Source organism: Caenorhabditis remanei, chromosome III (assembly GCF_010183535.1).
Source record: "Caenorhabditis remanei strain PX506 chromosome III, whole genome shotgun sequence".
Classification (NCBI taxonomy): Eukaryota; Metazoa; Nematoda; class Chromadorea; order Rhabditida; family Rhabditidae; genus Caenorhabditis; species Caenorhabditis remanei.
The window spans coordinates 12,485,921-12,511,758 of NC_071330.1; the positions used below are offsets into that span (position 1 = coordinate 12,485,921).

Genomic DNA, 25,838 nt, shown 5'->3' on the forward strand with positions numbered 1-25,838 from the left:
GAAAAATAGTACAGAATGTGGAATTGATGTGGGAACTGGTGGAAACTGAGAAAATATATGAAAACGAGGTACGAAACTTAGCGGCCTAGAAACCCAAAACTCGGCCATGCAAGCTATATATTCAAATTCATTCTGAATTTGACTAGATAAGCTTGATGGCCGAGTTCCGGGTTCCTAGGCCACAAAAACTAGATAAATGGCACAAGAGAAAAATCTATTTCTTCTTCGGTGGCTCCTGTCCTTTCCTCTGCTCTTCCCCAATCGCATCATAATAACAGTTATCCGGAAACACGTGTGGATCGAATATATTCTTCGGGAAGTTCGTTCCCTTCTCATCAATATCAAATGTCTCAATGAATGTCGTATAAATCATTGGATTATTGTATTTTGGATTTCCTTGAATTTGTTTATTCAAATCAGCGCCCGCCGCTTTTTGACGGAATGCATTCTCGAATACGGCCAGTAGTTTTGGGTTGACTTCGACGTCGGGTGGAGGTGGAATACGGATTTCTTGCTCTTCTGGAACGGCCGGTTCGGTGGAATTCGGATGCGATGGGGCTGAAAATCAGATATTATTATGAAAATCTTTAAAAGAATTTTTAGGCCCGGATTCCAAAAATGAACCAATTTTTTTCAACATTTTTTATTTCAAAATCTCGAAAAATGTTACTTTCTCAAATCAAAAACGCGTCGATGGCACGCCAGACTGGTTCAAAATGCGTCGAAATTTCGAGAAATTCATAAGTTTTTAAAAACGCGTCAAAGGCATGCCAGACTGATTCAGAATGTGCCAAAATCTCGAGAAGTTTAACCGTTTTCAAAAACGCGTCAAAGGCACGCCAAACTTGTTCAGAATGCTTCAAAATTTCGCAAAATGTAACTTTTTTTTCAAAAACGCGTCGAACGCACCGCAGACGTGTTCAAAATGCGTCAAAATTTTGAGAAATCAAAATTTTTAAAAACGCGTCGAAGACACGCCAGACTGGTTCAGAGTCTGTCAAAATTTCGAAAAATTTTTACTTTTTTTTTTAACGCGTCGAAGGTACGCCAGACTGGTTCAGAAGTGTCAAAATCTTTTAAAATCTGGCTTTTTCGCAAAAACTTCGAAAAAAATTGAATTTAAGCGCTAAATTTTCACAATTTTCTGACTAAAAACCCCACAAAAAAAACTGACTATTTCCTTCCATATTGGATAATGGTGAATCGACAACAGAATCGTGTCCAGGAGTGTCCATTGGTGATGCTTCTTCGTTATTCAATCTCATTATTGCCTCATTTCCTTCTCGAATTGCCAAATCAATTAATTTCTGCTCTTCGTCTGACTCCACATCGTCTCTACTCTGTCTCATCGGTGGCGCCGGTTCGTGTAATTCGGAAATTGGTGTGGTGAGACCTGGGATCTTTGGAACGTCAGACGACGAGTCGTCATCGTCGTCACCGTCACCAGAATATGATACCAGGGAGGCTTGGGAAGTGGTCTGGAATCAAATTGGTGTGGAAATTGGGATTTTTTCTAGCCCGTTTTGAAAAAAATAGATTTTTTTTGGAAATTTTCAGAATTTTTTTTTGAAAAAGTCAAGTTTTCGACTAAAAATTTAAAATTCAATCAAAAGGTAAATATGTATGATAATTTATTAGCCCGGCGCGCTTCTTACAGCCGCGCTCTACCGAAACAGGAGAGAACTACGTGCGAACTGAGAAATTGATGAGAAATTGTTTGGAAATTGGCAAAAAAATGCGGTTAAAATTGCCAAAATTATGAAAATTGGCTGAAAATGACTAAAAATCAGCAATTTTGGATGTAAAATCCGTTAAAAATTAGACACATTTCATTGTAAAAGTGTAATTTGAGATAAAAATTACAGAAAATGACTGAAAATTCGATAATTTCTGATATAATTCGTATTTTCATTAGTAAAACTGTGTTCCGGAGCTGAAAATAACTGAAAATATCGATTTTCTATTGAAAAAATGTTAAAAATCGACTAAACCCGTCCAGATGTCTGTGGACTCAGAGGGTATTACGGTAGAGCGCAGTTGCAAGAACTTTGCCGAGTTAATAAACACTTTCACTCTAAAGTGGTTTTTTTAAAGGAAAAACCTGAATTCCTTATAGAAATTATTGAAAAACCTCTCATTACAAGAAGGCTTTGAGCGAAAATACTTGTTTCACACTATTTTTGAGCACTAAAAGTTTTTTTTTCGATGAAAAAAAATTACATGTGGCATTCCAATTTGTGGAGTTCTGAACGCCGCCGGTGACGGAGAATGTTGATTTACTCGTTTTGGCGCTGGTGGTTCGGAAATATCCATTGGTACGTCGGTGATGTCCTCATCTGAATTTAAAAAAAAACGTAAAAATCTTCTTTTTTCTGAAAAAATCTGTCGAAACTCACCTCCATAAGCATCAGAAGACCTTCGTTTTCGTTTCTCTGTCATCATTTGTTCTTGTTGTTCTTTGAATCTTTGTGCAGAGCTCTGTCCTTCACTGGAACGTCTTCTCGGCGATTCCTCATCACTGTCTGGTCCATAATCCACCAAATTGTTCATTTTTTGCTGAAAATATATCAATAAACAGCTGAATTACAAGTTTTTACAAAGAAAAATTGGAAAAAATAACGGATTTTGAAGAAAATTGAATTTTAAATGTGAAGAGTCACTGAAATTTAAAAAATACTCTATTCGAAACTTGTCCGAGAGGAGTCCGAGATCTTGCGGTCCGCAAACACCGTCACGTCAAATTGCGCCAAATGCATCACACCTGACGACAAATGAGCCGGAATCTCAATAATGGAATTTCATCATTTTCTTATTCAAATTTTGATGATTTGGAGAATTTTTTTGATTAAAAATTTCAAATATTAAATTTTTATAAATTCAGAATAATTCCACCCGACGTCGATGCCCGTTCTCTTCTTCTGAGCGTCTGTGTTGCGCTTATCTCATTTCTCATTCCATTCACCATGGATTTGAGGGGATATTCGTCGCAAGTATGTTATTTTTTAAAGGTTTTTATAGAAAATTAATGGTAAAATTTTAGACAATATGGACTGGAACGATACTGGGTGGAGCTGTCGCCGCAGCCGCTACTTATGCCTATTTGACGAGTCGACATGAGTCGGAAGGTGAATTTTACTGAAAATACTGAAATAAATACATTAAAAAGCTTGAAAATAATTAAAAAATTGCGAGAAAATGAACTTTCTTGATTTTGACCAAAGTTTCATTATAAAAATCAATTCTTTTCGTTAAAATTCAAAATTTTAAAAAAAATTTCAGCCTCCACAAGCAAACAAATGCCAGGATTAGCGAACCAAGGCAATACATGCTATATGAATGCACTTCTTCAAGGACTCGCCAGTTGTCCGTCGTTCGTTGGATGGTTGAGATCGTTGACACCGGTTCCAGGTAGGGAAAAAAGTGGAATATTTTTTGCACTGAAAATTCAGAATTTTCACGTTTTCAAACGTCGCAATGGATGGAAAAAGTGCCCCATCCATCAGAATTATGTAGAATTAAATTATCTATCGAATGAGCCAGAAAACTTGAATTTTCGTCAGAAATTGACTTTTTTGATATAGAAAAATGAGATTTTCAGAAAAATGAGATTTTCAGAAAAATGAGATTTTCAGTCATTTCAGCCGATATATCTTGTTCTAAAAACTAACAATTTCAAAGCGTCCTCAAGTACATTATGTGCAATTTTTATTAGAAAATGTTTTCTGCCGAAAGAAATGTACTAATTTTTCTGAAAATTTGTATATTGCGACGTTTGAAAACCTGAAAATACTGCATTTTCAGTTAAAAAAATGGAAAAATTTAATTAAAACCTGAAAAAATCGGCTTCACGTTTCTTGGTGACCATGAAAAATGAAATAAAATCGAATAATTTTTTATTAAAAAGTTTTTACCTCTCAATTTTCTCCATATTTCCAGGCGGATTCGTCGATCATCTCGGAAATCTTCTCTCACTTCTCAATGAATCGACAGGAGGAACCCTGACCGCCCAACTGATAGTCGATAGTCTGAAATCACACGGATGGAATATTACTGTAGGAGTGGAACACGATCTATACGAACTGTTTAATGTGTTTGTAACGACTTGGGAAGACGAATTAAAGATGTCACGAAGATTTTTGATAAATCAATCGATTGAGAACTGCCGCGATGATTCGAGTTCTGATGAGAGTTCGAGTTCAAGTAGAGAGGAAAAGTATGGTGGAACGACGTCGTCACCGTCAATTATGCGCAAATTACTCAGTTTTCAGAGGTGAGTTCAGAGGGATAATAATCAATTTTCGGACATGTGGATTTATGGAATCCTGGTGTAGATTTACGGGATCTTGGTGTAGATTTACAGGAGTCTGGTGTAGATTTACGGGATCTTGGTGTAGATTTACAGGAGTCTGGTGTAGATTTACGGGATCTTGGTGTAGATTTACGGGATCCTGGTGTAGATTTACGAGATTCTGGTGGAGATTTACGGAACTGTTGGTGAATATAGAAACTGAGATAAAAATGCAATGTTTGGCTCAAATTCTCGACTTCTTGCAGAGTTTTAAACAAAAATTCCATTTTCAGAGTCGCCTCAATGGCTCGAATCGACGCGAGTCTCCGATCTCCTTGTGTAGGACTCACTGCTACAGAATACAGATGTTGTAATACTGCATGTGGATATCGGGTGAGAGTTATGATGGAAATTAACTGAAAATCGCTTTTTTTGGGTAAAAAAACCCGAAAATCACATCTCGTAGCCAAAAAATTCAAAAGTCAATCAAAATTGTGATCTGGGTGAAAAAACTTTTTCGAAAATCTTTTTTTTGGAAAATTTTTGACTCAAAAAACCGAAAAATTCGAAAAAAAAAGATTCAAGAAAACTGACTGCAAAAATGAGTTTTTCGGAGGCAAAAATATTGAATTTCAATGAAAACTGTAAGTATTTCAAAGAGAGACCCCCAGAAGCCTGTTTTTGAGTACAAAATTTTAAGAAAAATCGAAAAATCACTATTTTTGTTACAAATTTTTGAAAATTTCAGCCTGTTTAAGGAAGTTTTTAATCGAAATATAGTTAGAAGAACTCAAAGACCTGTAGATAATTGTGTGAATTAAGTGGCCGAAGTTTGGATTTCTAGGCCACAACTCTGAAAATTTCACTAAATTTTTCATTTTCTTTTCTTATTTTCAGACGGTAAAATACGAATCGTTCACCGTGTTGACGCTGACCATTCCCAACTCTCAAATGGGTACATCAACCAATACAGAAACCCTTCTCCGTCGTTATTTTTGTTCTGAAATCATTCGAGACGCCACGTGTGATAAATGCAAAGCAGCAGACAGAAAACAACAAGGATTTCTGAAAAAACACGGAATCGTCAAACTTCCGCAGACACTGATGATCCGAATCGAACGGGTTGGAATGTTGCCTCATGGAAGTATGAAACTATCGGAACACGTCCATTTTGGAGAATGTTTGTCACTTCAGGACGTCTGTTTTAGAAAGAATCCAAAGATTAATCAGGTTCGTGTGGAGAAAAATTTCAGATTTTTTAGTCAAAAATTCTATTTTTGTTCTATTTTTGTGGCTGAAATCAGAATTGTGATTTTTTGAACCATTTTTAATATAAATTGATTATATTTTCGCGCTAGAATCCCGAAAGAAGGTCCTCAAATATAGATGAACATGCTTCAGTGATCCTATTCATGTTTTTAATCGGGATCTAGTCTGTGCGAAACATTTTCCAGTTTTTTTGTTGATTTTCGAGAAAAATGTGAAATTTCTACCGAAATTTTCAAAAAATTTAGTAACAAAAATAGTGATTTTTCTTTAATTTTGTCTAATTTTTAACTCAAAACCAGGTTTCTGTTAGTCTCTTCTTGATATTCCTATAGTTTTCATACAATTTCAAGATTTTTGCATCCGAAATATTCATTTTTTCAAACAATTTTCTTGAAATTGTATTTTGAAATTTTTCGGTTTTTTTTTCAGTTAAAAATTTTAAACCTTTCCTTTTTCCTAATTAGGTACAATCATGCCCTGAATCGCTGCAAGTTGGGTCTCACCACGAAACTACGGTATGCGCCTTTAAACTAGGCTACTGTAGTTTTCGTAGTGAGACCCAAAATATGTATAATTATACTTTTCTGAAAGCTCTTGAAACACTGAGTTCGAAACTACAATTTTCTTGAAAATCGGAGTAAATCTGACCGAGTTACATCACAAAACATGCTCGAAATATCTCAATTTTACGTTTTGATTCAAAATTGATGATACGTCATTCTCTCCGAATTCTTGCCTTTTTCTCAGAATTTTCGCTTTTTTCTCAGTGTTTTCAGCCCATTTTCAGTTGAATCAAAGCTCTTTTTCAACTCAAAACCCATCAAAATCTTCATAATCCATATTTCCAGAAAGCCTACGAAGACTCGAATCGATGGCAACTACCCGATGGAACATCTCGTGTTGTCGGAGGTGCAGAAGAGACGAAATCTCGAAGTTCACCGATTCATCCATCATCACGACCACACGGAGAGTTGGGAACCAATTATGCATTGATTGAGTGCGTTTTTCGATGTTTTTCAACGAAAATTCATGGAATTTCTATCCATATTGACACCAAATTCAATCAAATTTCTCAATTACAGCGGCGGATCGTTCGTCGCCGAGAGACGAGAGACGCAGAGATACGCGTATCAGCTGAGAGCAGTCAGTGAGCACAGAGGTGGTCCATATTCTGGTCATTTCGTGACATATCGACGTGCTTCGGCTCCAAATCATCATTCTTGGTATTTTACCAGTGATGCACAGGTGAGAAATAGAGAGAAAACCTCGGTTTTCACAGTTGAATTTTGAAATTTATTTGGAAAAATTACTTTTTCTTTGCACCTGCGTGGCTGAAACCGCGCCCAGGGCGCCCCAGTGAGCCTTTTGCTGTCTGGGATAGCCCCTCTATGCGCCGTTATGTTCGGAAACATGTATTGCAAGAAAAGCGCGTTAGAGGCACGCCAGCGTCCTAAATTCGTTCTCCTTTCATGCTGATGTGTGTCCGAATCAGGGTTGTGCGAAAAATTTTCAAATTTTCAAAAATTAAGTTAAAAAAAAGAACTTTTTCATTTTTCCTGAAATTTTGCTAATTTTGTACTCAAAAACAGGTAATTATGTAATGTGTACAGCGCCCAAGAGACGCCTTTGCACCTAACCACGCCCTAGCTTCATGATTTTGTCAAAGATACGCCTCAGGCTCGCCAGAACGCGCCTAAGGCACCCCAGAGTAATTCAAAGAAATTCTCCTGAACATCGTATTCCGGGTATTCTAGAACGCGCTGCAGGTGCGCCAGATGATTCCAATTTCCGAAATTCCTTGAGAATATTGCTGCTTCACTATATAAGTTTCCCCATACATGTCAATTTCAAATTTTCTGAAATTTTTTGAATTTTTTTCGCGAAATAGTCAAAATTTCGGCAATTATTCAGAGTTAGCAGAAATTCTGAAAAATCATCAGAAATTGTCACTTTTTCGATAAAAAATTGAAAAAAAAAGTTTTTAATTTGGAAAAAATAGACACTTTTGAAGCCGGGCCTTGACAAGTATGACTTTTCCATTTCTAAAAGCGCGCCTAACGACACCCCAGCCAGTGATATTTATCTCAAGTAAAGCTACCTAATTTCCGTTTTCTCTTTCCTCTTAATACCTTCTTTCTTCCCTTTTCATAACACCAATATACCACATGTTGTGCTCTGCCATTCTCACCCTAATATACGCGTGTATGCTCTCTCTCTCTCTCTTCATATTATAATTATCCAATCCAATCCCCTCCATCCGTTTCCCTTCCTCTGTTACTCAATCTCCTCCTCCTCTCTTTATGTGCCTAAATTACTACGCTGCGTAGGCCTATTGGTATTCCCTATTCAGGAGAGATTTCCTCCTCCTCCTTGTCCATATGATGGTTTTTTATTCTCCATCTCTTTGGATCTCTGTACTTTTTTTTCCGTTGATGGCGTTCCGCGTTTTGAATTGTTTATATTGTTTTTTTTGTGTCTTTTTGCTGGAATTTTAGAGGCTCTATCAAAACGCGTCAAAGGTGCCCCAGACGTGAAATTCCTCTTGAGAATGTGTTGCTTTTTGCACAAAAGTATACGCGGCAAAGGTGCACCTGACAGCCGCAAATAGAAAGAGTCGAAAAAATCTCAAGTTTTTCAATTTTTCGAACAACTGAAAAACCGAAATTTCGATACTTTTTCACCAAAAAACGCGTCAAATGTGCGCCAGACGTGAAATACCTGTAATAATAATGTCAAAAATTGAAAAAAAGGAGGTTTTTTGCACCAAAAACGCGTCAGATGTGCACCTGACAGCCAAAATAAAAGAATATAGAAATTGTTGTCTTTTTGCTGGAATTTCGAAGATGAAAGCATATTCTTCTTTGTCAAAACGCGTCCGAGGTGCGCCAGACGTGAAACATCCAGAAAAACTGATTTGAAAAATTGAGTTTGAAACTGTCGAAACCCCCAAATCAGCATTTTTAACAAATTTAAAACGCGTTAGAGGTGCGCCAGACTCAAAAAAGATGTTTCGCGAATCCTCATCATTCTTTGTTCTTCCAGATTTTCATAATTTTCTATTCAAATTTCTCAAATTTTACAGGTCGCCCGTGTGCCGTATTCAACTGTCGCCTCGTGCCAAAGCTACATGCTATTCTATGAACGTGTTCGGCCACATCGACTCTATGAGCGATAATTCATTTTTGTTAAACGGAAAAATTCAAAATTTAAAAAAAGCGGTCGAAAATGGGTTGAAACTTGTGAGAATTTTCTGTCTCAAAAAGTAGTTTTTGTCCCATTTTTTTCCGTCCTAATTTACATGACAGGTCCCCAAATACTTAGAATTTTTCCCCTCAATTTATATATCTTTTTTTGTAGTTCTTGTAGGTTTATCCACTCTCCCGTTGTGTGCCTTCTCTCTCTACTCTATCCCCCCTCATTTACAGTGTCTTTCAGGGGAGACATCGATCATTTTTGTTACAGTTTTTTGTTTCCTTCTCTCCGTTTAATCGTATTAAAATGAATGAAGATTTTGCTATTTTTTGACATAATTTCGATAGTTTCAGATGGTTTTTAACCATTTTATATTTTTTCATTTTTTGTGTGTTGATGGCCTAGAATTCCTTAATTCGGTCACCAAACAAGCATTTTTAGAATCAGCTCGCTCTGAGCTTTCAGAAAAGTATAATCATGCCCTGGTTTGGTTTTAGTTGGGTCTCACCACGAAAACTACAGTAACCCAAGTTTGCCGTTTTTGTGGTGGGACCCAAATTGCTTAGAATAGGGGCATGATTATACTTTTCTGAAAGCTCTCGATTCAGTGATTCGAGCCATGTAAGTTTGATAGCCGAGTTTTGAATTTCTAGGCCACCAGAGCTGATATTCTAGGCCATGATAAAAAATGTCGGATTTGGCTCAATTTTTTCGATTTTCCTGTCATTTTTTGTGAATTTCTAACCTAAACAACGGTTTTCATAGATTTTCAGCACTTCCAGCCCCCAAAATGGACGAAAAACTACCTGAAAATGTGGATGTAGTGGTCCTTGGCACCGGTCTACCCGAAGCTATTCTAGCCTCAGCTTGTGCTCGAGCCGGTCTCTCTGTTCTTCATTTGGATAGGTAAAAATATAATTTTTGTGGTTTTTCAGCCAAAAATCGCGATTTTTCCTTTAAAAAATTGGTTATTTTGCAGAAATGAGTACTACGGTGGTGATTGGTCATCGTTCACAATGTCAATGGTACACGAAGTCAATGAGAATAAGGTAAAACGCGCGTCAAAGGCACGCCAGCCCTTATTTTTCAATTTGAGCCTTGAAAACGCGTCAAAAGTGCCCCAGCCTAAACATTTTTTGTTTTGTACTCTGAAAACGCGCTGAAGGCGCCCCAGATTCAACGTGTTGGGCTTTGAGTCTTGAAAACGCGCCGGAGGCGCCCCAGACTCAAATTTGCACAATTTGTGCACTAGATACGCGTCAGAGGCGCCCCTGACTCAAAATTTTGGAATTGGTGTCTTGAAAACGCGTCAAAGGCGCCCCAGACTCAACTATGGACAATTTATGCACTAGAAACGCGTCAGAGGCACGCCAGTGATCTCAGATCGCAAGAATCAAGAAAAACGCGCCACCGACACCCCAGGCTTTTGTTTTTTTCCCAATTTTTAAAAATTGAAAATTTGCAGACCACGCCCCTAACCACCGAACAAATCGCTGAAATCTCCAAAATCCATGTGAAAGAAAACGAGAAATTAATCGAATTGGGGAATCGAGAAGTCGTCGAAAACATTGAGATGACGTGGATTCCACGTGATTCAGATGAGAAATCAATGAAAGAAAAATTGGAAGAAATGGGACAAATGAGACGATTCTCCATTGATTTGGTGCCCAAAATACTCGTTTCCAAGGGGAATATGGTAAGGAAAACACAGAAATTTCGGAAAAAAAATGCTTGATAGTTCTTATCAAAATCTGTAGACAAATCAAGCGAAATTGCAAGAAAGTTAGTTCCAACATGTATATTACTAATTTTTTGAGTCTGGAGCGCCTTTAGCGCGTTTTCAATACTCAAATCCAAGAAATTTGAACCTGGGGCACCTTAGACGCGCTTTTCACCACAAAAAATCCGAAAAATAAGGACTGTGGCGTCGTTCGCGCATTTTTAAAGCTTTTTTTTTAAGATCTGGAGTGCCTTAGACGAGTTCTTAGAGTACAAATAAAACACTTTGAGTCTGGGGCGCCTTTGACGCGTTCTGAAAACACAAATCCAAAAATTTTGAGGCTGGGGCGCCTACAGCGCATTTCTAGTGTGCAAACTGTCCATAGTTGAGACTGGGGCGCATTTGACGCGTTTTCAAGACTCAAATTCCAAAATTTGAAACTGGGGTGTCTTTGACCCGCTTTTCACCGCAAAAATCCGAAAAAATATGGGCTGATGCGTCGTTGGCGCGTTTCTCAGATCAAGAAAGACCCAAAAAAGGTTCTTAGAATTTTCTGAAGTACCAGAATCTGAATTTAAAAAAATATGACAATTTAGTCCTTTTTTTAAAATTAACCGTAATGTATCAATACATAATTTATTTAGTATCTCTATTCTCATTGATTTTTCATTGGACTCATCGTCTTCTTCGTCACCAAATTCTGATTCAATCGTTTCGATTCCCAATTTGGTTCAGGTGTCATTGCGAGGGTGTCGTAAATCGAGTTGTCGGGCGCTTTCGTGACCTGGAACAGGATTATTAGAACACTTTGAACTTATAGATCTTACCGTATCCGCTGGCGGTTTGATCATTGGAGCTCCGACCACTGGATTCGGTGTCGGTTTATTGCCTGGAGATGGTCCTAATTCGGAAGTAGATTTCACATTTGAAGATGATTTCGGAAGGTTTTCAGTAGATTTCGACTCGGATCTCTGTGCGGGACCGAGAATTCCGGAATCGACCTGAAAATATGGGAGAGTACTGTAGGGTTACTATAAGCAGCCCACCCCGTATTACAACTGCGCTCCACCGAAATTCCCTTGAAAAATGTCTCTTTTTCTGGGATTTTCTCAATTTCGCACACAATTTTCTTCGGTTTCGGTAGAGCGCAGTTGTAAGAAGCGTGCCGTGCTAATAGGGAAAGTGCTGTAGGGTTACTGTAGATTCTGCAATACTCACTTTGTCTGAAACAGTTGGCGATGTTATTGAAGCGCTCAGACTGTTGCCCATTTTGGTTACACGAAAATTAAAATAATTGGGGAATGGCGAATTTTCGGATTTTTTACCTACGAATTAGTGAAAAATTGTTGGTATTGTGAGTGAGGTCACGCTGAAATAACAACTATTTTGAGTCGGCCCGTTTTAAACCAAAACTTGATAATAAAAACGCGTCAAAGGTGCGCCAGACTGCTTGAATTGTGATTTTGTACATTCTGAGCCCGAAAAGCCCTGTACAAAAAACGCGTCAAAGACGCGCTTCCCTTTTTTGGTTGTTCAAAACCGTCAAGAAACTTCCCGAGATCTGCATCTTTTCGAATGTCAAAAAAAAATGCGCCGACGACACGCCAGCCAATTCTCAAAAAGGGATCTTACTACCTTCCCTGGAAGCTTTGTAAAGATCTGATTTTCTTTTCGAATAAAAAATGCGTCTCAGGCGCGCCAGAATCCTCATTTTTTGTACAAAAAGAGCGCCAGAGGTGCGCCAGGTCTCCGATTTTCTCATTTTTTGTTTTAAAAAAGTGCCGCCAGTCTGTTCTTTCAGGCTCCTTTTTCGACCAAAAAACTTTATTTTATCATTGTTCCAGGTGCAAACTCTATGCGATTCGCAAGTATCCCATTACGCTGAATTTAAATTAATCAATCGTCAATTGTGTCCGACGGAAACAAAAGATTCAAAAATCCAATTGAATCCAGTTCCATGCAGTAAAGGAGAGATATTTCAGAGTAACGTTTTGTCGTGAGTTTCAACCGATTTTCTAGTCCATCATTTCTCTTCCAGAATTCTCGAAAAACGAGCTCTCATGAAATTCATCACATTCTGCACTCAATGGAGCACGAAACCATCAGAAGAAGGACGTCAACTACTCGGCGAAATGGCGGACCGCCCGTTTTCAGAGTTTTTGGCACAAATGGGAGTTGGAGAGACGCTTCAAAGTTTTATTATTAATACGATTGGAATTCTTCAGCCGAGGCCAACGGCAATGAGTGTGAGTTTGGGCTCGGGACTACGGTATGCGCCTTTAAACTGGGTTACTGTAGTTTTCGTGAAAATTCACACTTTGCCGGTCATTTTGGTGAAAGAATCATGGAAAACGATTGAAAACTCACAAAGTTGCAGAGTTTCGAAACTTTTCGAAAAATTCAAAAATAATAAAACTGCCGTAAGACTCTGAGTTTTCAGGCATTCTTTTTGAAAGTTATATTTTCAAATTCAGCTCGTCGAGAGCTTTCAGAAAAGTATAGTCATGCCCTGGTTTGCTTCCAATTGGGTCCCACCACGAAAACTACAGTACCTCGGTTTAAAGGTGCATACCGTAGTTTCGTGGTGAGACCCAATTTTTCCTAACCATGGCATGATTATACTCATTCAAAGGGTCTTGACTCGTTGAATTCGAATATATAAGTTTCATTGAGTTTAAAATGAAACTGACCGGGTTACGGTAGTTTTTGAGCTTTTTCGAATTTTCGAAAAGTTTCGAAATTCTGTAACTTTGTTATTTACCAATAATTTTTAATGAGTTTTAGCTCAAAATGTACCGCCGACGTGGACCATGATTATATTTCTCTGAAAACTCTCGCTGAATTTGTCCTTATAGGTTTGGTGACCTACTTATGGATTTCTAGGCCACGGTGTCGTTTTTGAGGTCAAAAATTATTTTTTTTTTCAAATGTAGCCTTGATTATACTCGTTTGAAAGCTCTCAACGAGCCGATTTTAAATATCTGGGTTTGATGGCTCAATTTTGGAAACCCAGGCCACCAAACGAATTTTCTCTTATTCCAGGGAATGCTGGCCTCCTGCGAATTCATGGACTCTGTCGGTCACTTCGGTCCCTCCCCTTTCCTATTTCCATTATATGGATGTGGTGAACTCTCTCAATGTTTCTGTCGATTAGCCGCTGTTTTCGGAAGTTTGTATTGTTTGGGACGTCCAGTTCAAGCAATGGTCAAAGAGGATGATAGGTAGATCAAATCACAAAACGACTCAATCGATAATTTCCATTCAATCAGAATCACTGCAATCATTGCGAATAACGAGAGAATCAATTGTCGCCACGTTATCATGTCGCCTCGTTTCGTTCCAGAAGATGTTGAAATTCAGAAGAATGAGAAGATTGAACGAGTCGTTTTTGCAACGGATAAATCGATTAAAGTGGTCGAGAAAGAGCAATTAACTCTCGTTAATTTGGCATCTTTAAGACCGGAAGCCGCCGTTTCGAGACTCGTTGAAGTCGGATTCGAGGCGTGTACAGCGCCGAAAGGACATTGTAAGTGAAGGATGGCCTAAGAATTCAGAACTCGGTAATGAAATAGTGATAGTTTTGAAATGAGATATGGTTAGTTGAATTCAGCGTGAGAAAAGCTTTCAGAAAAGTATAATCATGCCCCCATTCGATGCAAGTTGGGTCCCACCACGAAACTACGGTATCCTCCTTTAAACTGGATTACTGTAGTTTTCGTGGTGGGACCCAAATAAAGGCAAACCAGGGCATGACTATACTTTTCTGAAAGCTCGTCTCACGCTGATTTCGGAACTACAAGTTTCATGTAAATCGGGGCATGATAATACTTTTCTGAAAGCTCTTAGCATGCTGAATTCAAACTACAACTTTCATGTAAATCGGAGTAAATCTGATCGAGTGACAACACAAAACATGTTAAAATATCTTTTTTTGCAAACACCACCGTAACTCTGTCAGAACTGCTTCAAAATTTATAAAAATTCAATTTTCAGTTTTATCTCGTCGAGAGCTTTCAGAAAAGTATAATCATGTCCGAAGCAAATTTGGGTCTCACAACGAAAACTACCGCAATCAGGGTTACTGTAGTTTTCGTGGTGGGACCCGATTGAAAACAATGATTCTACTTTTCTGAAAGCTCTCGCCTCACTGATTCTGATTTTAACCATCTGATTTTCGTGGCCTAATTTTGGTTTCCTAGGTCACAATCTGAATTTTCTCTGAATTTCATCGGTCATTTCCCCACAAATCCCTCCATTTTCAGTCCTGGTCCACGCTACCGGAAGCAATTGCAGTGACAATGAGAAAAGTGTCGAATCGATTGCTGAAAGAATATTCGATGAGAATGAAGTCGTCCCGTATTGGAAGATGTCATTCACTGCGAATTCGATGAAATTCGATACGAAGAGACTCGGTGCAAATATTGTCGTCGCGCCGCCCGTCGACTCGAATATTCATTATTCGAATGTTATTGAAGAGGTAGGCGAAAATAGTTTGGAGTGTAGTGAGTGTAGATTTACGGTGGTTGTGGTGAGATTTACGGAGCTCACAGTGTAAATTTACGAGATTTTAGTGTAGATTTACGGGATCCTGGTGTAGATTTACGGGATGCTGGTGTAGATTTACGGGATCCTGGTGTTGATTCGCTGGATCCTGGTGTAGATTTACGAGATCCTGGTGTAGATTTACGGTGTCCCAGTGTAGATTTACGGAATCCTGGTGTAGATTTACGGGATCCTGGTGTAGATTTACGGAATGCTGGTGTTGATTTACGCTAACTGATGCAGATTTACGTACATCTGACATTCATTGTAGATTTACGGCACCTTTGTGTCGATTTCTTCTACAAAACTTTTTTTTTCATTTTCAGTGTCGTCAAATCTTCTGTTCGACATGGCCAGATTTGGATTTTCTGCCGAGAGCTATGAAATCGGAGGAGGATGAAGAAAGTGAAGAGAAATCGGAGGAAAAAGAGGAAAACGCTGAAGAAACGGCAGAAAATCAGTAGAAAATTCAAGATTTTCAAATGTGTTTTCCAATTTTCCATCGAGTTTCTGTCAATTTCAGCTTTTTAATGTATTAATGTATTATTTTTCAAAATTTCACTTTCCGGTTTTTGTGATTTTCAAATTGCCTTATTCCTGTTTATTTTATGATAAATTATTTGCATTTATTTTTTTGATTTTCAGTCATCTTTTCGTATTTTTTGTCTTTCAAAATGTGGTATAATCCGTGTAATTTCTGAATTTGTGTTAATTTTGTATTGATTTTTACTCATTTGTTAAATATTTAATGTATAATTACAGATGTCCGAAGAAGTAGTGTTAGAATTAGCGTCGCAACAAGTCATTAAATTTTTGCTCGGCGAGCAAAAATTCATAGAAAAATGGCAATCGGAGACGAGAAGAAATTTAGAAGAGAATCAGAGGAGGTATCAGGATGATGAGGGAATCGATTTAAGGGTGAGTTTAGGATCGTGACCTAGAAATCTACTCCTGGTGGCCTAGGATCTCAAAACTCGGCCATCAAACTTACATATTCAGAATCACCTCATTAAGAGCTTTCAGAAAAGTATAATCATGCAATGGTTTGAAGCAAGTTGGGTCTTACCACGAAACTACGGTATGCGCCTATTAACTGGGTTACTGTAGTTTTCGTGGTGGGACCCAATTTCTTCCAGAGCATGGCATGATTATACTTTTCTGAAAGCTCTTGACGAGCTGAATCCGAAAATATAGCTTTCAAGAAGATTGGTTGAAATTTCAGAGGCTTACTGTAGTCTTACTATTTTCGAGTTTTTCGAATATTTTCGAAAATGTATAACTTTGTGAGTTTTCAATAGTTTTCCATGATTTTTTTTACCAAAAATGGCCGACAGTGTGTAATTTTTCACGAAAAGTTCCGGCGTTATGGTTTTCAGCACTTTCAGCAAATTCCTAGGTCAAACAGGGAAATTGTTGTAAATTTGCCATTTTTGAGTTTTTTAACGAATTTTGATAGAAAATTTTTAATTTTTGTCAAGATTTTAGAAATACAATTATTTAATTTCCAGAAACCCTCCACGTCTACATCATCCTCCTCCCACTCAAAAACACCACATCCATACATAATTTCCATCCAAACAGCAGTCATTGAGTTGACAAGTACTATTCAATATTTTATTGAGACATTCGAAGCGAATGGTGAGTTTCAGATGAAAAATTCTGGAAATTTCGAAGTTAGAGCCAAAGAGATGACCTAGGAAATCACCTCTGGTGGCCTAGGACTTCAAAACTCGGCCATCAAACTTGCATATTCAGAATCACCTCATTAAGAGCTTTCAGAAAAGTATAATCATGCCCATATTCGAAGCAAGTTGGGTCCCACCACGAAACTACGGTATGCGCCTTTAAATTGGGTTACTGTAGTGTTCGTGGTGGGACTCAAATAAAAGCAAACCAGGGCATGATTATACTTTTCTGAAAGCTCTCGACGAGCTGATTCTAAATATACCTATTTGGTGACCGAATTAACGAATTCTAATTTCATTATTTCCAGTTGATCCCCGAAATTGCTTCATCTCAACAGACCGAACGCATCAAAATCGAGAAGTCAGTGAACTTTTCGATGCGGGTCTCAAAGTGGAACATCTCAAAAAGTTGGCAATGGAAAATAAGGAGGAGAGAGAGAATATTGCGATGCAGTTAGTTTTTTCTTCGAATTTACTTTTAAAATTTAAAAAATTTCAGCATCGGAACGGCGTGTCGACGAGTGGGGCTTGTGTTGAAGACATTCGGGAAGCGGTTTCAGGGGTAATTAATCTAATTTTTGTCGAATTTTCACTCGAATTTCTAATTTTTGAATTTTTCGTTTCATACTGAATGTTTTTTCAACAAAATTTGATCGTAAAACTCAAAGTATAAGCTATTTTTAACCGTGGCCTGAAAATCCACTCCTGGTGGCCTAGAAACCAAAAACTCGGCCGTGAAACCGTTATATTCAAATTTCTCCCGACGAGAGCTTTCAGAAAAGTATAATCATGCCCCGATTAGATGAATGTTGGGTCCCACCACGAAACTACGGTATGCGTCTTTAAACTGGATTACTGTAGTTTTCGTGGTGGGACCCGACCTCCTCCGAACTAGGGCATGATTATACTTTTCTGAAAGCTCTTGCCTCACTAATTTCAGCCATCTCATTTTCATGGCCCAATTTTGGTTTCCTAGGCCACAAACAATCTGAATTTTCTTCCAGCCAACCGTCAATCGAAATTCAATGTCTCGTTCCGGTGATCCACCGATTCTGTCGTCTTTTCTACACAATTTCCTCGGAAATCTTGCGGTTTTCCGAAAATTTTCGATCGAAAAATCGGAAATTATTAAAATCGATCGGAAAATCGATAGAAGAGTCAGCGAATGAGTTCAATCTAAAAGTGTTGGCTGATGTAGAGACGGTGAGGGAATCCAAACTGCGAATCTATCGAAAAAAGGGTCAATTTCAGATCGAAAAACATCTGAAAAATGAAGAAAAACGAAAGAAACCGCAAGCTCCGCCCACTTTTCACCACATGCCGTCTCCAGTGGATTACGGTATTCAAACGAGAAGACAGCAACGACTTGCCACGTCGATACAACAAGTATTGGGCAGAAGACGTGACGAGGATTCAGATGACGTCATCGCGAGATTCAGAAGACCACATCCACCTGGTGGCATCGCCACGTCGATAATTCAGAAGAGACGGGGATTCTTGATGGATGATAACTTGATGAAGGTAAATAATACCGCCGTAAATCGACACTACCTATGTGTCGATTTACGAAAAAACTCAAAAATCTAAATGGTTTCAACCGTGGCCTAGAAATCCACTCCTGGTGGCCTAGAAACCCAAAACTCGGCCGTGAAACTGGTATATTCAAATTCCTTCCGACGAGAGCTTTTAGAAAAGTATAATCATGCCCCACTTTGGATGAAGTTGGGTCCTACCACGAAACTACGGTATGCGCCTTTAAACCGAGGTTCTGCGATTTTCGTGGTGGGACCCAATTTCTTCCAAAGAATGGCATGATTATACTTTTCTGAAGGCTCCCGACGAGCTGAATCCGAAAAAATGACTTTCAAAAAGATTGCCTGGAAACGCAAAGTCTTACGGTAGTTTTACTATTTTCGAATTTTTCGAAACTCTACAAATTTGTGAGTTTTCAATAGTTTTCCATGATTTTTTAACGACATGACCGGCAAGGTGTGAATTTTCACGAAAAATGACTTTTGATCTGTTCTGCCAAATTATTTATCGATTTACGAAAAAAGAATAATTTCTATGTCCTCTGTTTCCAGGCCCGTCAACGCATCGCCCGAATTGTTCCAAAAACTCGAGACTCTCCACGTCACGTGACTCCTACCCTGAATATCGATAAGAACTCGTCAATGACTCCAGAAGATCCAGATGACGTCATCATGAAATCGGCCAAGAAATTGACAGAACTGGTGTTGGATGACATGAGGAAAACTATCAAATATTAGGAGAATTTTATACATTTTTCTGTGATTTTTTGAAAATTGGTGCCAAGTGATTCAAGATTCTCAACATAAATTTGCTTTTTTTTCGAAAATTTCCGTATTTTTGCTCACAGCACAATGAATTCGCACAAATTATCCGAAGTTATTAAGGAGTATTGTATTAACGACGTGGATTGGACTCGTGGACTCACCTCGAAGCTTCCCAAGAAGTTTCCTCCAGTTTTTATCCTTTTTGTTATATTTTATTATTACTTTTTTATTGTAGCACAATAAAGGTCTAATTACCCTAAGTATGAGGTATCGTAAGTTTTGGGTTGGTCTAGGATCGACCCAAGAAGACCATTCGAACTCTCAACAGTTACACTTTTTCAGTTTGGAACCCTTTTCCATTTTTCTCGATGGAAGTAATTCTAGGTTAAACTATTGCTAGTTTAACCAGTATTAAACAGAGAATTTTCCATCTATTTCCTGAGAAAAGGTCTGGAAGGTTTACCTGGAATTCATCATAACCCTGCTCCTAAATTTCAAGTTTCGCCAGTTCCTGTACACCAGAGTTGCATGGAAGGGAAAATTTCTTATCCGGAAGTCGGAAGTCGGAATTCCATGCAACTCTGCTGTACACCCAGTTGTACATCTATTCACCTGTTAATTAAACTTACGGTGCAGAATGGTTGGGGAAGTCAATATCATAGAAAATTACCCGTTTTTGAGACTTTTGATTGTAATTTCATCTATTTCTGATAATTGATAGCAGCGAACCACGCTCACACCAAATGAGCAAAACAGGGATCGACTCAGCAACTCAATAAGAAAACATATTTAGGTATTCAAAAGTTGATGATTAGGTTTTTAAAGGTCCTCTTTCTTGTTGTATTTTTAGATTTAGTTGGCATTTACGCCGACTTGGAAAGATCGCTTTTGAAGTCTATTCCCCGCAGACCTATGCGTATCTATCGGTCTCCATATTGTGGTTAGCAAGTTTATTGACTAAAAAGTCTATTCCATGCAAGCCTATGGGTACTTAACCTGCATATTATGGTTCACTGGTTCAGTGACTGAAAAGTCAATCCCCCTGAAAACCTATGCGTATGTATCTGTCTGCATGGCACAATGCATAATGCGGTTTGCTGGTTTATAGACTTCTTAAATGAACCTTTCAAGTCGGGTCAATTCCTACAGAAACTAATAGCGCGGCTAAAGAAAGAACCTTTGAAAACCCAATCATTCACTTTCAAAATCTGCTTATAAGAAAAACTTATCTTACAGGAGACGATGGAAGAGAGACGTCGTCATCGCTGGTCGATTTGAGAATTCAGGCGAGAGATGTTTCCGATCGATAAGATCGAACAGCTGGTGTTCCCGAAACGAATTGCACGCATGAAAAGTTGAAAGCAGGTATTGCCAATGGCTCCGAAAACTCTGAAAATGCGAACTTTTGTTTCACTATAACTCTCGTCGGCAGATTAAGAAAAAGAGTAGTTAGGGTTTCAAAGGTCCTCTTTCTTGTTGTATTTTTTATTTTGTTTACCCTGACTTGGGAGGGTCGCTCGTGAAGTCTATTCCCTTCAAGCCTATGCGTATCTATTGGTCTCCATATTGTGGTTAGCAGGTTAATAGACTAAAAAGTTCATTCCTTGCAAGCCTATGGGAACTTACCCTCCATAATATGGCTCACTGGTTCATTGACTACAGAGTCAATCCCCTGTAAGCCTATGGGCATCTAATGGTCTCCATATTTGCGGTTTACTAGTATATAGACTAGTCCCAGCAAGTCTATGGGTACTTACCCTGCATATTATGGTAAACTGGTTCATTGACTGAAAAGCCAATCCCTTGAAAACCTATGCGTATGTATCTGTCTGCATAATGCGGTTTGCTGGTTTATAGACTTCTCAAATGAGCCTTTCAAGTCGGGGTCAATTCCTACAAAAAAGAGTAGTGCGCAGTAAAAGAAAGGACCTATGAAAACCTAATCATCCATTTTCAAAATCTGCTTATAAGAAAAACTTATCTGACAAGAGACGATGGAAGAGAGACGTCGTCATCGATGGTCAATTTCAAAACTCAAACTGACGAGAGTTGTTTTCGATCGATAAGATCGAGTGTATTCAGTCGGGCAGGGCACGTCAATATTCATCATTGTTTTTATGTTTTATCACGAAAAATAAAAGATTCCCCCGAACGTGACATATTCACAAAATGAAGAAAAACACTTTTTTGTAGCTAAAAAAAGTCTATTTTTTACGTGAAGATCTTTATCAGAATGCTATAAATAACGACCGATTCTTCATAAATCAGGGGGACCTTATTCAAATGGCGGGTGGTTTTATTAAAATAGTAAGAGTTTGAAATCGGGTTTCAAAAAACACTTCGCTGCTAAATATGCTTCAAAGCCTTATTTGGATGTCAAAACAGAAATTATCTCGAATTTTTGTCAAAATTTCGAGTGTTGTCGAAATATCGAAGATTTGTGGCAAAAACTCATTGACTACACCTCTCAATGACTACATTGTCTCATTGACTACACATTCTCAATGACTACAAAGTCTTATTGACTTCTTTTCTCTCAATGACTACACTTTTCTCATTGACTACACCACTCATTGACTACAAAATTCGAGGGATTCTCTCCTTGACTACATCTACAGTACTCGGCAAAGAGAACGCAGTACTCGCAGTTTTTAAGTTAAGATTGGTCAGCTTTGAGCATGTGCCACACCCTCACTGACTGTCTCACATTATTTTTCGCTAGTACAATATCCAAAACTAGAAAAAAAAAATTGGGGGATTCCAAATCAGTGTGCTGAAAGAGGAACAAAGTTTATCCAATCTGTGTGATTCTTAAGGGGGACCAGTTTTCACCATTCTCTTAGGCTTAGGTTTCTTAGAATTTTGGAAACAAACTTGACAAAAACGGTTATTATCGGTTTTCGTTTTTGTCAATTCTTTTCCGAATTTTAAGAAACCTAAGCCTAAGAGAATGGTGAAAACTCGTTCCTAATTTGGTCAGTCCGCTACTTTTTCCGGTCCTGTTTGGAAGATAAGGCTTCTGAGATATGTTATGAATTCAGATGGTCTAGTAGACTGTATTTCAGAGAGATGTAGTCAATGAGAGCATCCCTCAAATTTTGTAGTCAATGAGTGGTGTAGTCAATGAGAAAAGTGTAGTCATTGAGAAAAATGAAGTCAATGAGACTTTGTAGTCATTGAGAATGTGTAGTCAATGAGTTTTTGCCAAGATTTGTTACAATACAATAGATTTATTATCAGGTATAAAATAACAGAATAAAATCAGAATACATAAGAAAAAGCGAGCCCCCCCCTTTTATACCTTGTGAGTGTTGATCTTGAAGGTGTCATAAAATAACAGACTTGCAACGGGCCGGACCGGGCCGAAATCAAATATTCTCCGGCCCGGCCCGGTCGGCCCGGAAGTTCAGTATTGAAAAAAAATTTAAAATTATTTTTTCGAAAATTTTCCGGTTTTTTTGAAAAATATTTCTTAAGAAGCACTATCTGTCAGACTTGCAAAATATCGGCCCGGCCCGGCTCGGCCCGTCGGCCCGGCCCGGCCCGGCCCGGCCCGGGCCGGGCCGGGCCGGGCCGGGCCGGGCCGGGCCGGGCCGGGCCGGTAGAGAAAGTTGCCGGCCCGGCCCGGCCCGGTCGGCCCGGAGTCAAAAAATGAGCACAACTTTTTCACAAAATTTTTCGAAATTTTTTGAAATTTTCATCAAAAATAGTCAAAAATCCTATGTAAACTTGAGTTTTATCGATATGTAAAAACATAGTCGAAAATTCGACTTTTTTGCGAAAAAATCAAAAAATTTTCAAAAAAATTCAAATTTTCAAATTTTTGTACTGTGACCCGGGCCGACCGGGCCGGGCCGGGCCAGGCCGGGCCGGGCCAGGCCGGGCCGGGCCGGGCCGGGCCGGGCCGGGCCGGGCCGGTGAAAATTCTCAAATCGGCCCGGCCCGGCCCGGCCCGGCCCGGCCCGTTGCAAGTATGCTATCTGTAGGAGTGAGAATGTTAGTGTTGTGCGTTTTCACTCAAAAATTCACAAAAATTCAAATTTCCCAGATAACATTGTGAAAAAAACTATTGGTACATTTCAGGAGTGTTTGATGTTTTTTCCACTTTTCTCAAAAAATCCCACTAGAAGCCATAAAATTTCAAATCGTATTCCAACTGAAAACATCAAAAACAGGAAAACTTTTTTGAATTTTTTTGATATTTTGAAAAATCACATAAGGATCCCCCTTTATGAAAATATGTTTTCCGAAAAATAAAAAATAAATTATTTAAAAAACGATTTTTGTAGGTTTTAAAGGTTTTTGAGAAAATGAAATGTTTGAAAAAAAACTGTAGTGAAAAAAGTTCAAAACTTCAAATCCGGCCCGGAATTTTGCAAGTCTGTAAAATAATCCCCCTACACAGCTAACGCGCCTACCGTGCGGTAGATTCCGGCTACTGTAGCAGACAAGCCACGTCATCTATGATTGACACCCTATAGGACACCCCCAGCAGTACTCTGTACATCTACCCTCATCTCTTCTCCCATACAACACTCATCCATTGATTTTCTTCTCTTTTCGGCCATGGTGTTCTCAATAATCACTGGAATCCCAATGTGTTGTATCTATTTCGCTTCTCAGTTGGGTGCTGCTTATCCGGAATTGCACGATGGAATTCAATTAGAAACCATCAGAGTGCTTCCATACGAAACGATCATGATATTCTTTTTTCCCCTTCCTCCACATCTTGGTGGTGTAATTGAAGATAGTCATACCGCAATATTTTATCTTTTTGGTATGATACAATCTGCATTTTTATGTAATGTATGCAATTTATTGTACTATAATTATGAATGGGTGAGTAGTTTCAATAAAATATCTTTAAAAACTTGAGAAATTTCAGATGAGTCCCCATTGTGGTAGAATAATGTCAACAATGTTCATGTGTTATGGGATACGAAGAGTGTTCAATTTCAGAAGTGTTCTTATTCCAAAGTTGCCTATTCAAGTTCCATGGAAATCAATTCTCTTCTTCACTCTCTTCTTTTCAATTTCGGGATTCTATGTATCTCAATATTCTGTAAGTAAAAGTCATGATCTACCGATATTCATCCAGCATTTTCAGACATTTCACATGATGCTTCGTCATTTCTATGTATACTTTCTTTGCATTGAAATTTCCATTTGGTATTACACCAAAGAATTTCGTATGTTTTCTAGATTTCCAGTGGACTGGCTTTGTGGTCACTCAGTTGCTCGGAATACAACTGTGTATAGAAACTGGAATATCCAGAAATAATTTCTTTTTGTTAAACTCTTTTCTAATAAAATAAAATATTTCCGAAACATAATGCAACTCGTGCGTATCCTTTATATATATACCGAAACAAAGGCTATAATTTCTTGGCGTGTCTCAACTCAATAACGAAATACCAGAATTAATACGAAACGGTATGTTTCTATAATACCGGACAAATTACCGTAAAAACTGTATTGGAGCGACACCTAGTCTTTTTGTGTTAGTAAGCACACCAATGTGAAAAAAAACGATATGAATACTGTATTCAAAACCTAAAATAACATATTTCACAATTTCTCGAAATTTCTATAAACAGTAGTTTTAACAATCTTTGTGAAATCAGTAAAAAAGTGTCCCGGCCATCTGGAGAACAGATGGAATTCTTTGGTATAATAGTAAATTGAATATTCGATACACAGACAATAGACATAGAGATGACAGAGCATCATGTAGAATGTCTGAAAATTTGGAATAATTATCAAAAGAGCGAGGATACACAACTCACCACAAATTGATATACACTTTTTTACTGATTTCACAAAGATTGTTAAAACTACTGTTTATAGAAATTTCGAGAAATTGTGAAATATGTTATTTTAGGTTTTCAATACAGTATTCATATCGTTTTTTTTTTCACATTGGTGTGCTTACTAACACAAAAAAGACTCCTGTCCTCCCAGCTCGTCCTCTCTGGGCAGATGGTCCATCCCCCATTATCCTCCTCATTTCTCCCTTCTCCTTTTTCTGTCTCTCGGGAAAATATCGATTGGCTTTCCCTTCCATTGAAACTTCAATTTGGTATCATACAAAAGAATTTCGACTGATTTGTCGATGGCCACGGGAATATTGCATTGATTATCATAGAGCATATTATACAACTGTTTATACTAACGCTCGAAATGAGATGAGTTCTGACGTCCCACGTCCCGGATAGTCAGAAAACGGCTGAAAATGAAAATATATTCTTCTTGAAACATTGGAAATCGCGTCCTCAGCTATGTCTTCAGGATCTGTGAAACGTTGACTACTCTCTGACACAAATTGACTGTTTTCCAAAAAATGAATAAACTTGTTCTTTTTCTCTGATTGTATTATCTGATTTATCGTGTTATTCTTATAAAAACTCTCTAAAAAACAGCTGAAAATACAAACAATCAAGCTTCTCAACTCAAACACATGAAGAGCACTGAGAGCTAAAACCTAGTTTTAACTCTGCACTAGAGCTGGAGATGAAGTGAAATCTGGATTACATTTTTTGAATATAGAAACATTTCTTAAGTCTACGAAATAATCTTGAACTCCTCACGCAATAAAAACCACTCGACTAACAATAGAGCGCAGTTATCCAAACTCTGTCAAAACTTCATTAGTAATCTATCAATTCAAGACAAAAAAGATTTTCCGTCATGTCTCAACTCGAAACACAAAATACCAGCATCTTTACGAAACGGTATGTTTCTATGAGAGTAGAACATACACATATTCGTCAGACTGTCGGTAAAGAGGTTATGAGGAGCAATACGGTGGACATCAAAAAAAGAAACTTACGTTATCAGTTCATTCA

The 25,838-nt window shown here is 38.2% G+C and overlaps 6 protein-coding genes and 1 pseudogene across 7 annotated transcripts; 5 read left to right on the forward strand and 2 right to left on the reverse strand.

Annotated features, from left to right (window-relative positions):
- Positions 1–214: 214 nt before the first annotated feature.
- On the reverse strand, positions 215–2,550 carry GCK72_011022 (uncharacterized protein; the record flags this gene model as incomplete). The annotated part of the gene is made up of 4 exons (XM_003111463.2): positions 215–558; positions 1,175–1,478; positions 2,221–2,336; positions 2,397–2,550. 4 exons carry the CDS (start codon positions 2,548–2,550, stop codon positions 215–217), a joined length of 918 nt encoding a protein of 305 aa, XP_003111511.2.
- On the forward strand, positions 1,196–8,732 carry GCK72_011023 (annotated as a pseudogene). Its single transcript has 10 exons — positions 1,196–1,386; positions 2,882–2,990; positions 3,041–3,125; positions 3,280–3,408; positions 3,937–4,270; positions 4,582–4,681; positions 5,186–5,518; positions 6,406–6,554; positions 6,640–6,802; positions 8,640–8,732. Coding segments are annotated over exons 1-10 (1,686 nt in total).
- An 807-nt stretch (positions 8,733–9,539) lies between these two features.
- On the forward strand, positions 9,540–10,748 carry GCK72_011024 (uncharacterized protein; the record flags this gene model as incomplete). The annotated part of the gene is made up of 4 exons (XM_053728164.1): positions 9,540–9,655; positions 9,729–9,798; positions 10,215–10,445; positions 10,710–10,748. 4 exons carry the CDS (start codon positions 9,540–9,542, stop codon positions 10,746–10,748), a joined length of 456 nt encoding a protein of 151 aa, XP_053587741.1.
- Positions 10,749–11,124: 376 nt separating this feature from the next.
- GCK72_011025 (uncharacterized protein) lies at positions 11,125–11,738 on the reverse strand (the record flags this gene model as incomplete). The annotated part of the gene is made up of 3 exons (XM_053728165.1): positions 11,125–11,253; positions 11,297–11,470; positions 11,688–11,738. The coding sequence occupies 3 exons, from the start codon at positions 11,736–11,738 to the stop codon at positions 11,125–11,127; spliced, it is 354 nt and encodes a 117-aa protein (XP_053587742.1).
- A 413-nt stretch (positions 11,739–12,151) lies between these two features.
- GCK72_011026 (uncharacterized protein) lies at positions 12,152–15,475 on the forward strand (the record flags this gene model as incomplete). Its single annotated transcript, XM_053728166.1, has 7 exons — positions 12,152–12,205; positions 12,314–12,465; positions 12,508–12,715; positions 13,512–13,690; positions 13,739–13,995; positions 14,732–14,946; positions 15,338–15,475. 7 exons carry the CDS (start codon positions 12,152–12,154, stop codon positions 15,473–15,475), a joined length of 1,203 nt encoding a protein of 400 aa, XP_053587743.1.
- A 298-nt stretch (positions 15,476–15,773) lies between these two features.
- On the forward strand, positions 15,774–18,966 carry GCK72_011027 (uncharacterized protein; the record flags this gene model as incomplete). The annotated part of the gene is made up of 7 exons (XM_053728167.1): positions 15,774–15,929; positions 16,520–16,649; positions 17,005–17,149; positions 17,196–17,258; positions 17,701–17,899; positions 17,948–18,217; positions 18,781–18,966. The coding sequence occupies 7 exons, from the start codon at positions 15,774–15,776 to the stop codon at positions 18,964–18,966; spliced, it is 1,149 nt and encodes a 382-aa protein (XP_053587744.1).
- A 4,593-nt stretch (positions 18,967–23,559) lies between these two features.
- On the forward strand, positions 23,560–24,274 carry GCK72_011028 (uncharacterized protein; the record flags this gene model as incomplete). Its single annotated transcript, XM_003111645.2, has 3 exons — positions 23,560–23,832; positions 23,879–24,055; positions 24,101–24,274. 3 exons carry the CDS (start codon positions 23,560–23,562, stop codon positions 24,272–24,274), a joined length of 624 nt encoding a protein of 207 aa, XP_003111693.2.
- Positions 24,275–25,838: the final 1,564 nt, after the last annotated feature.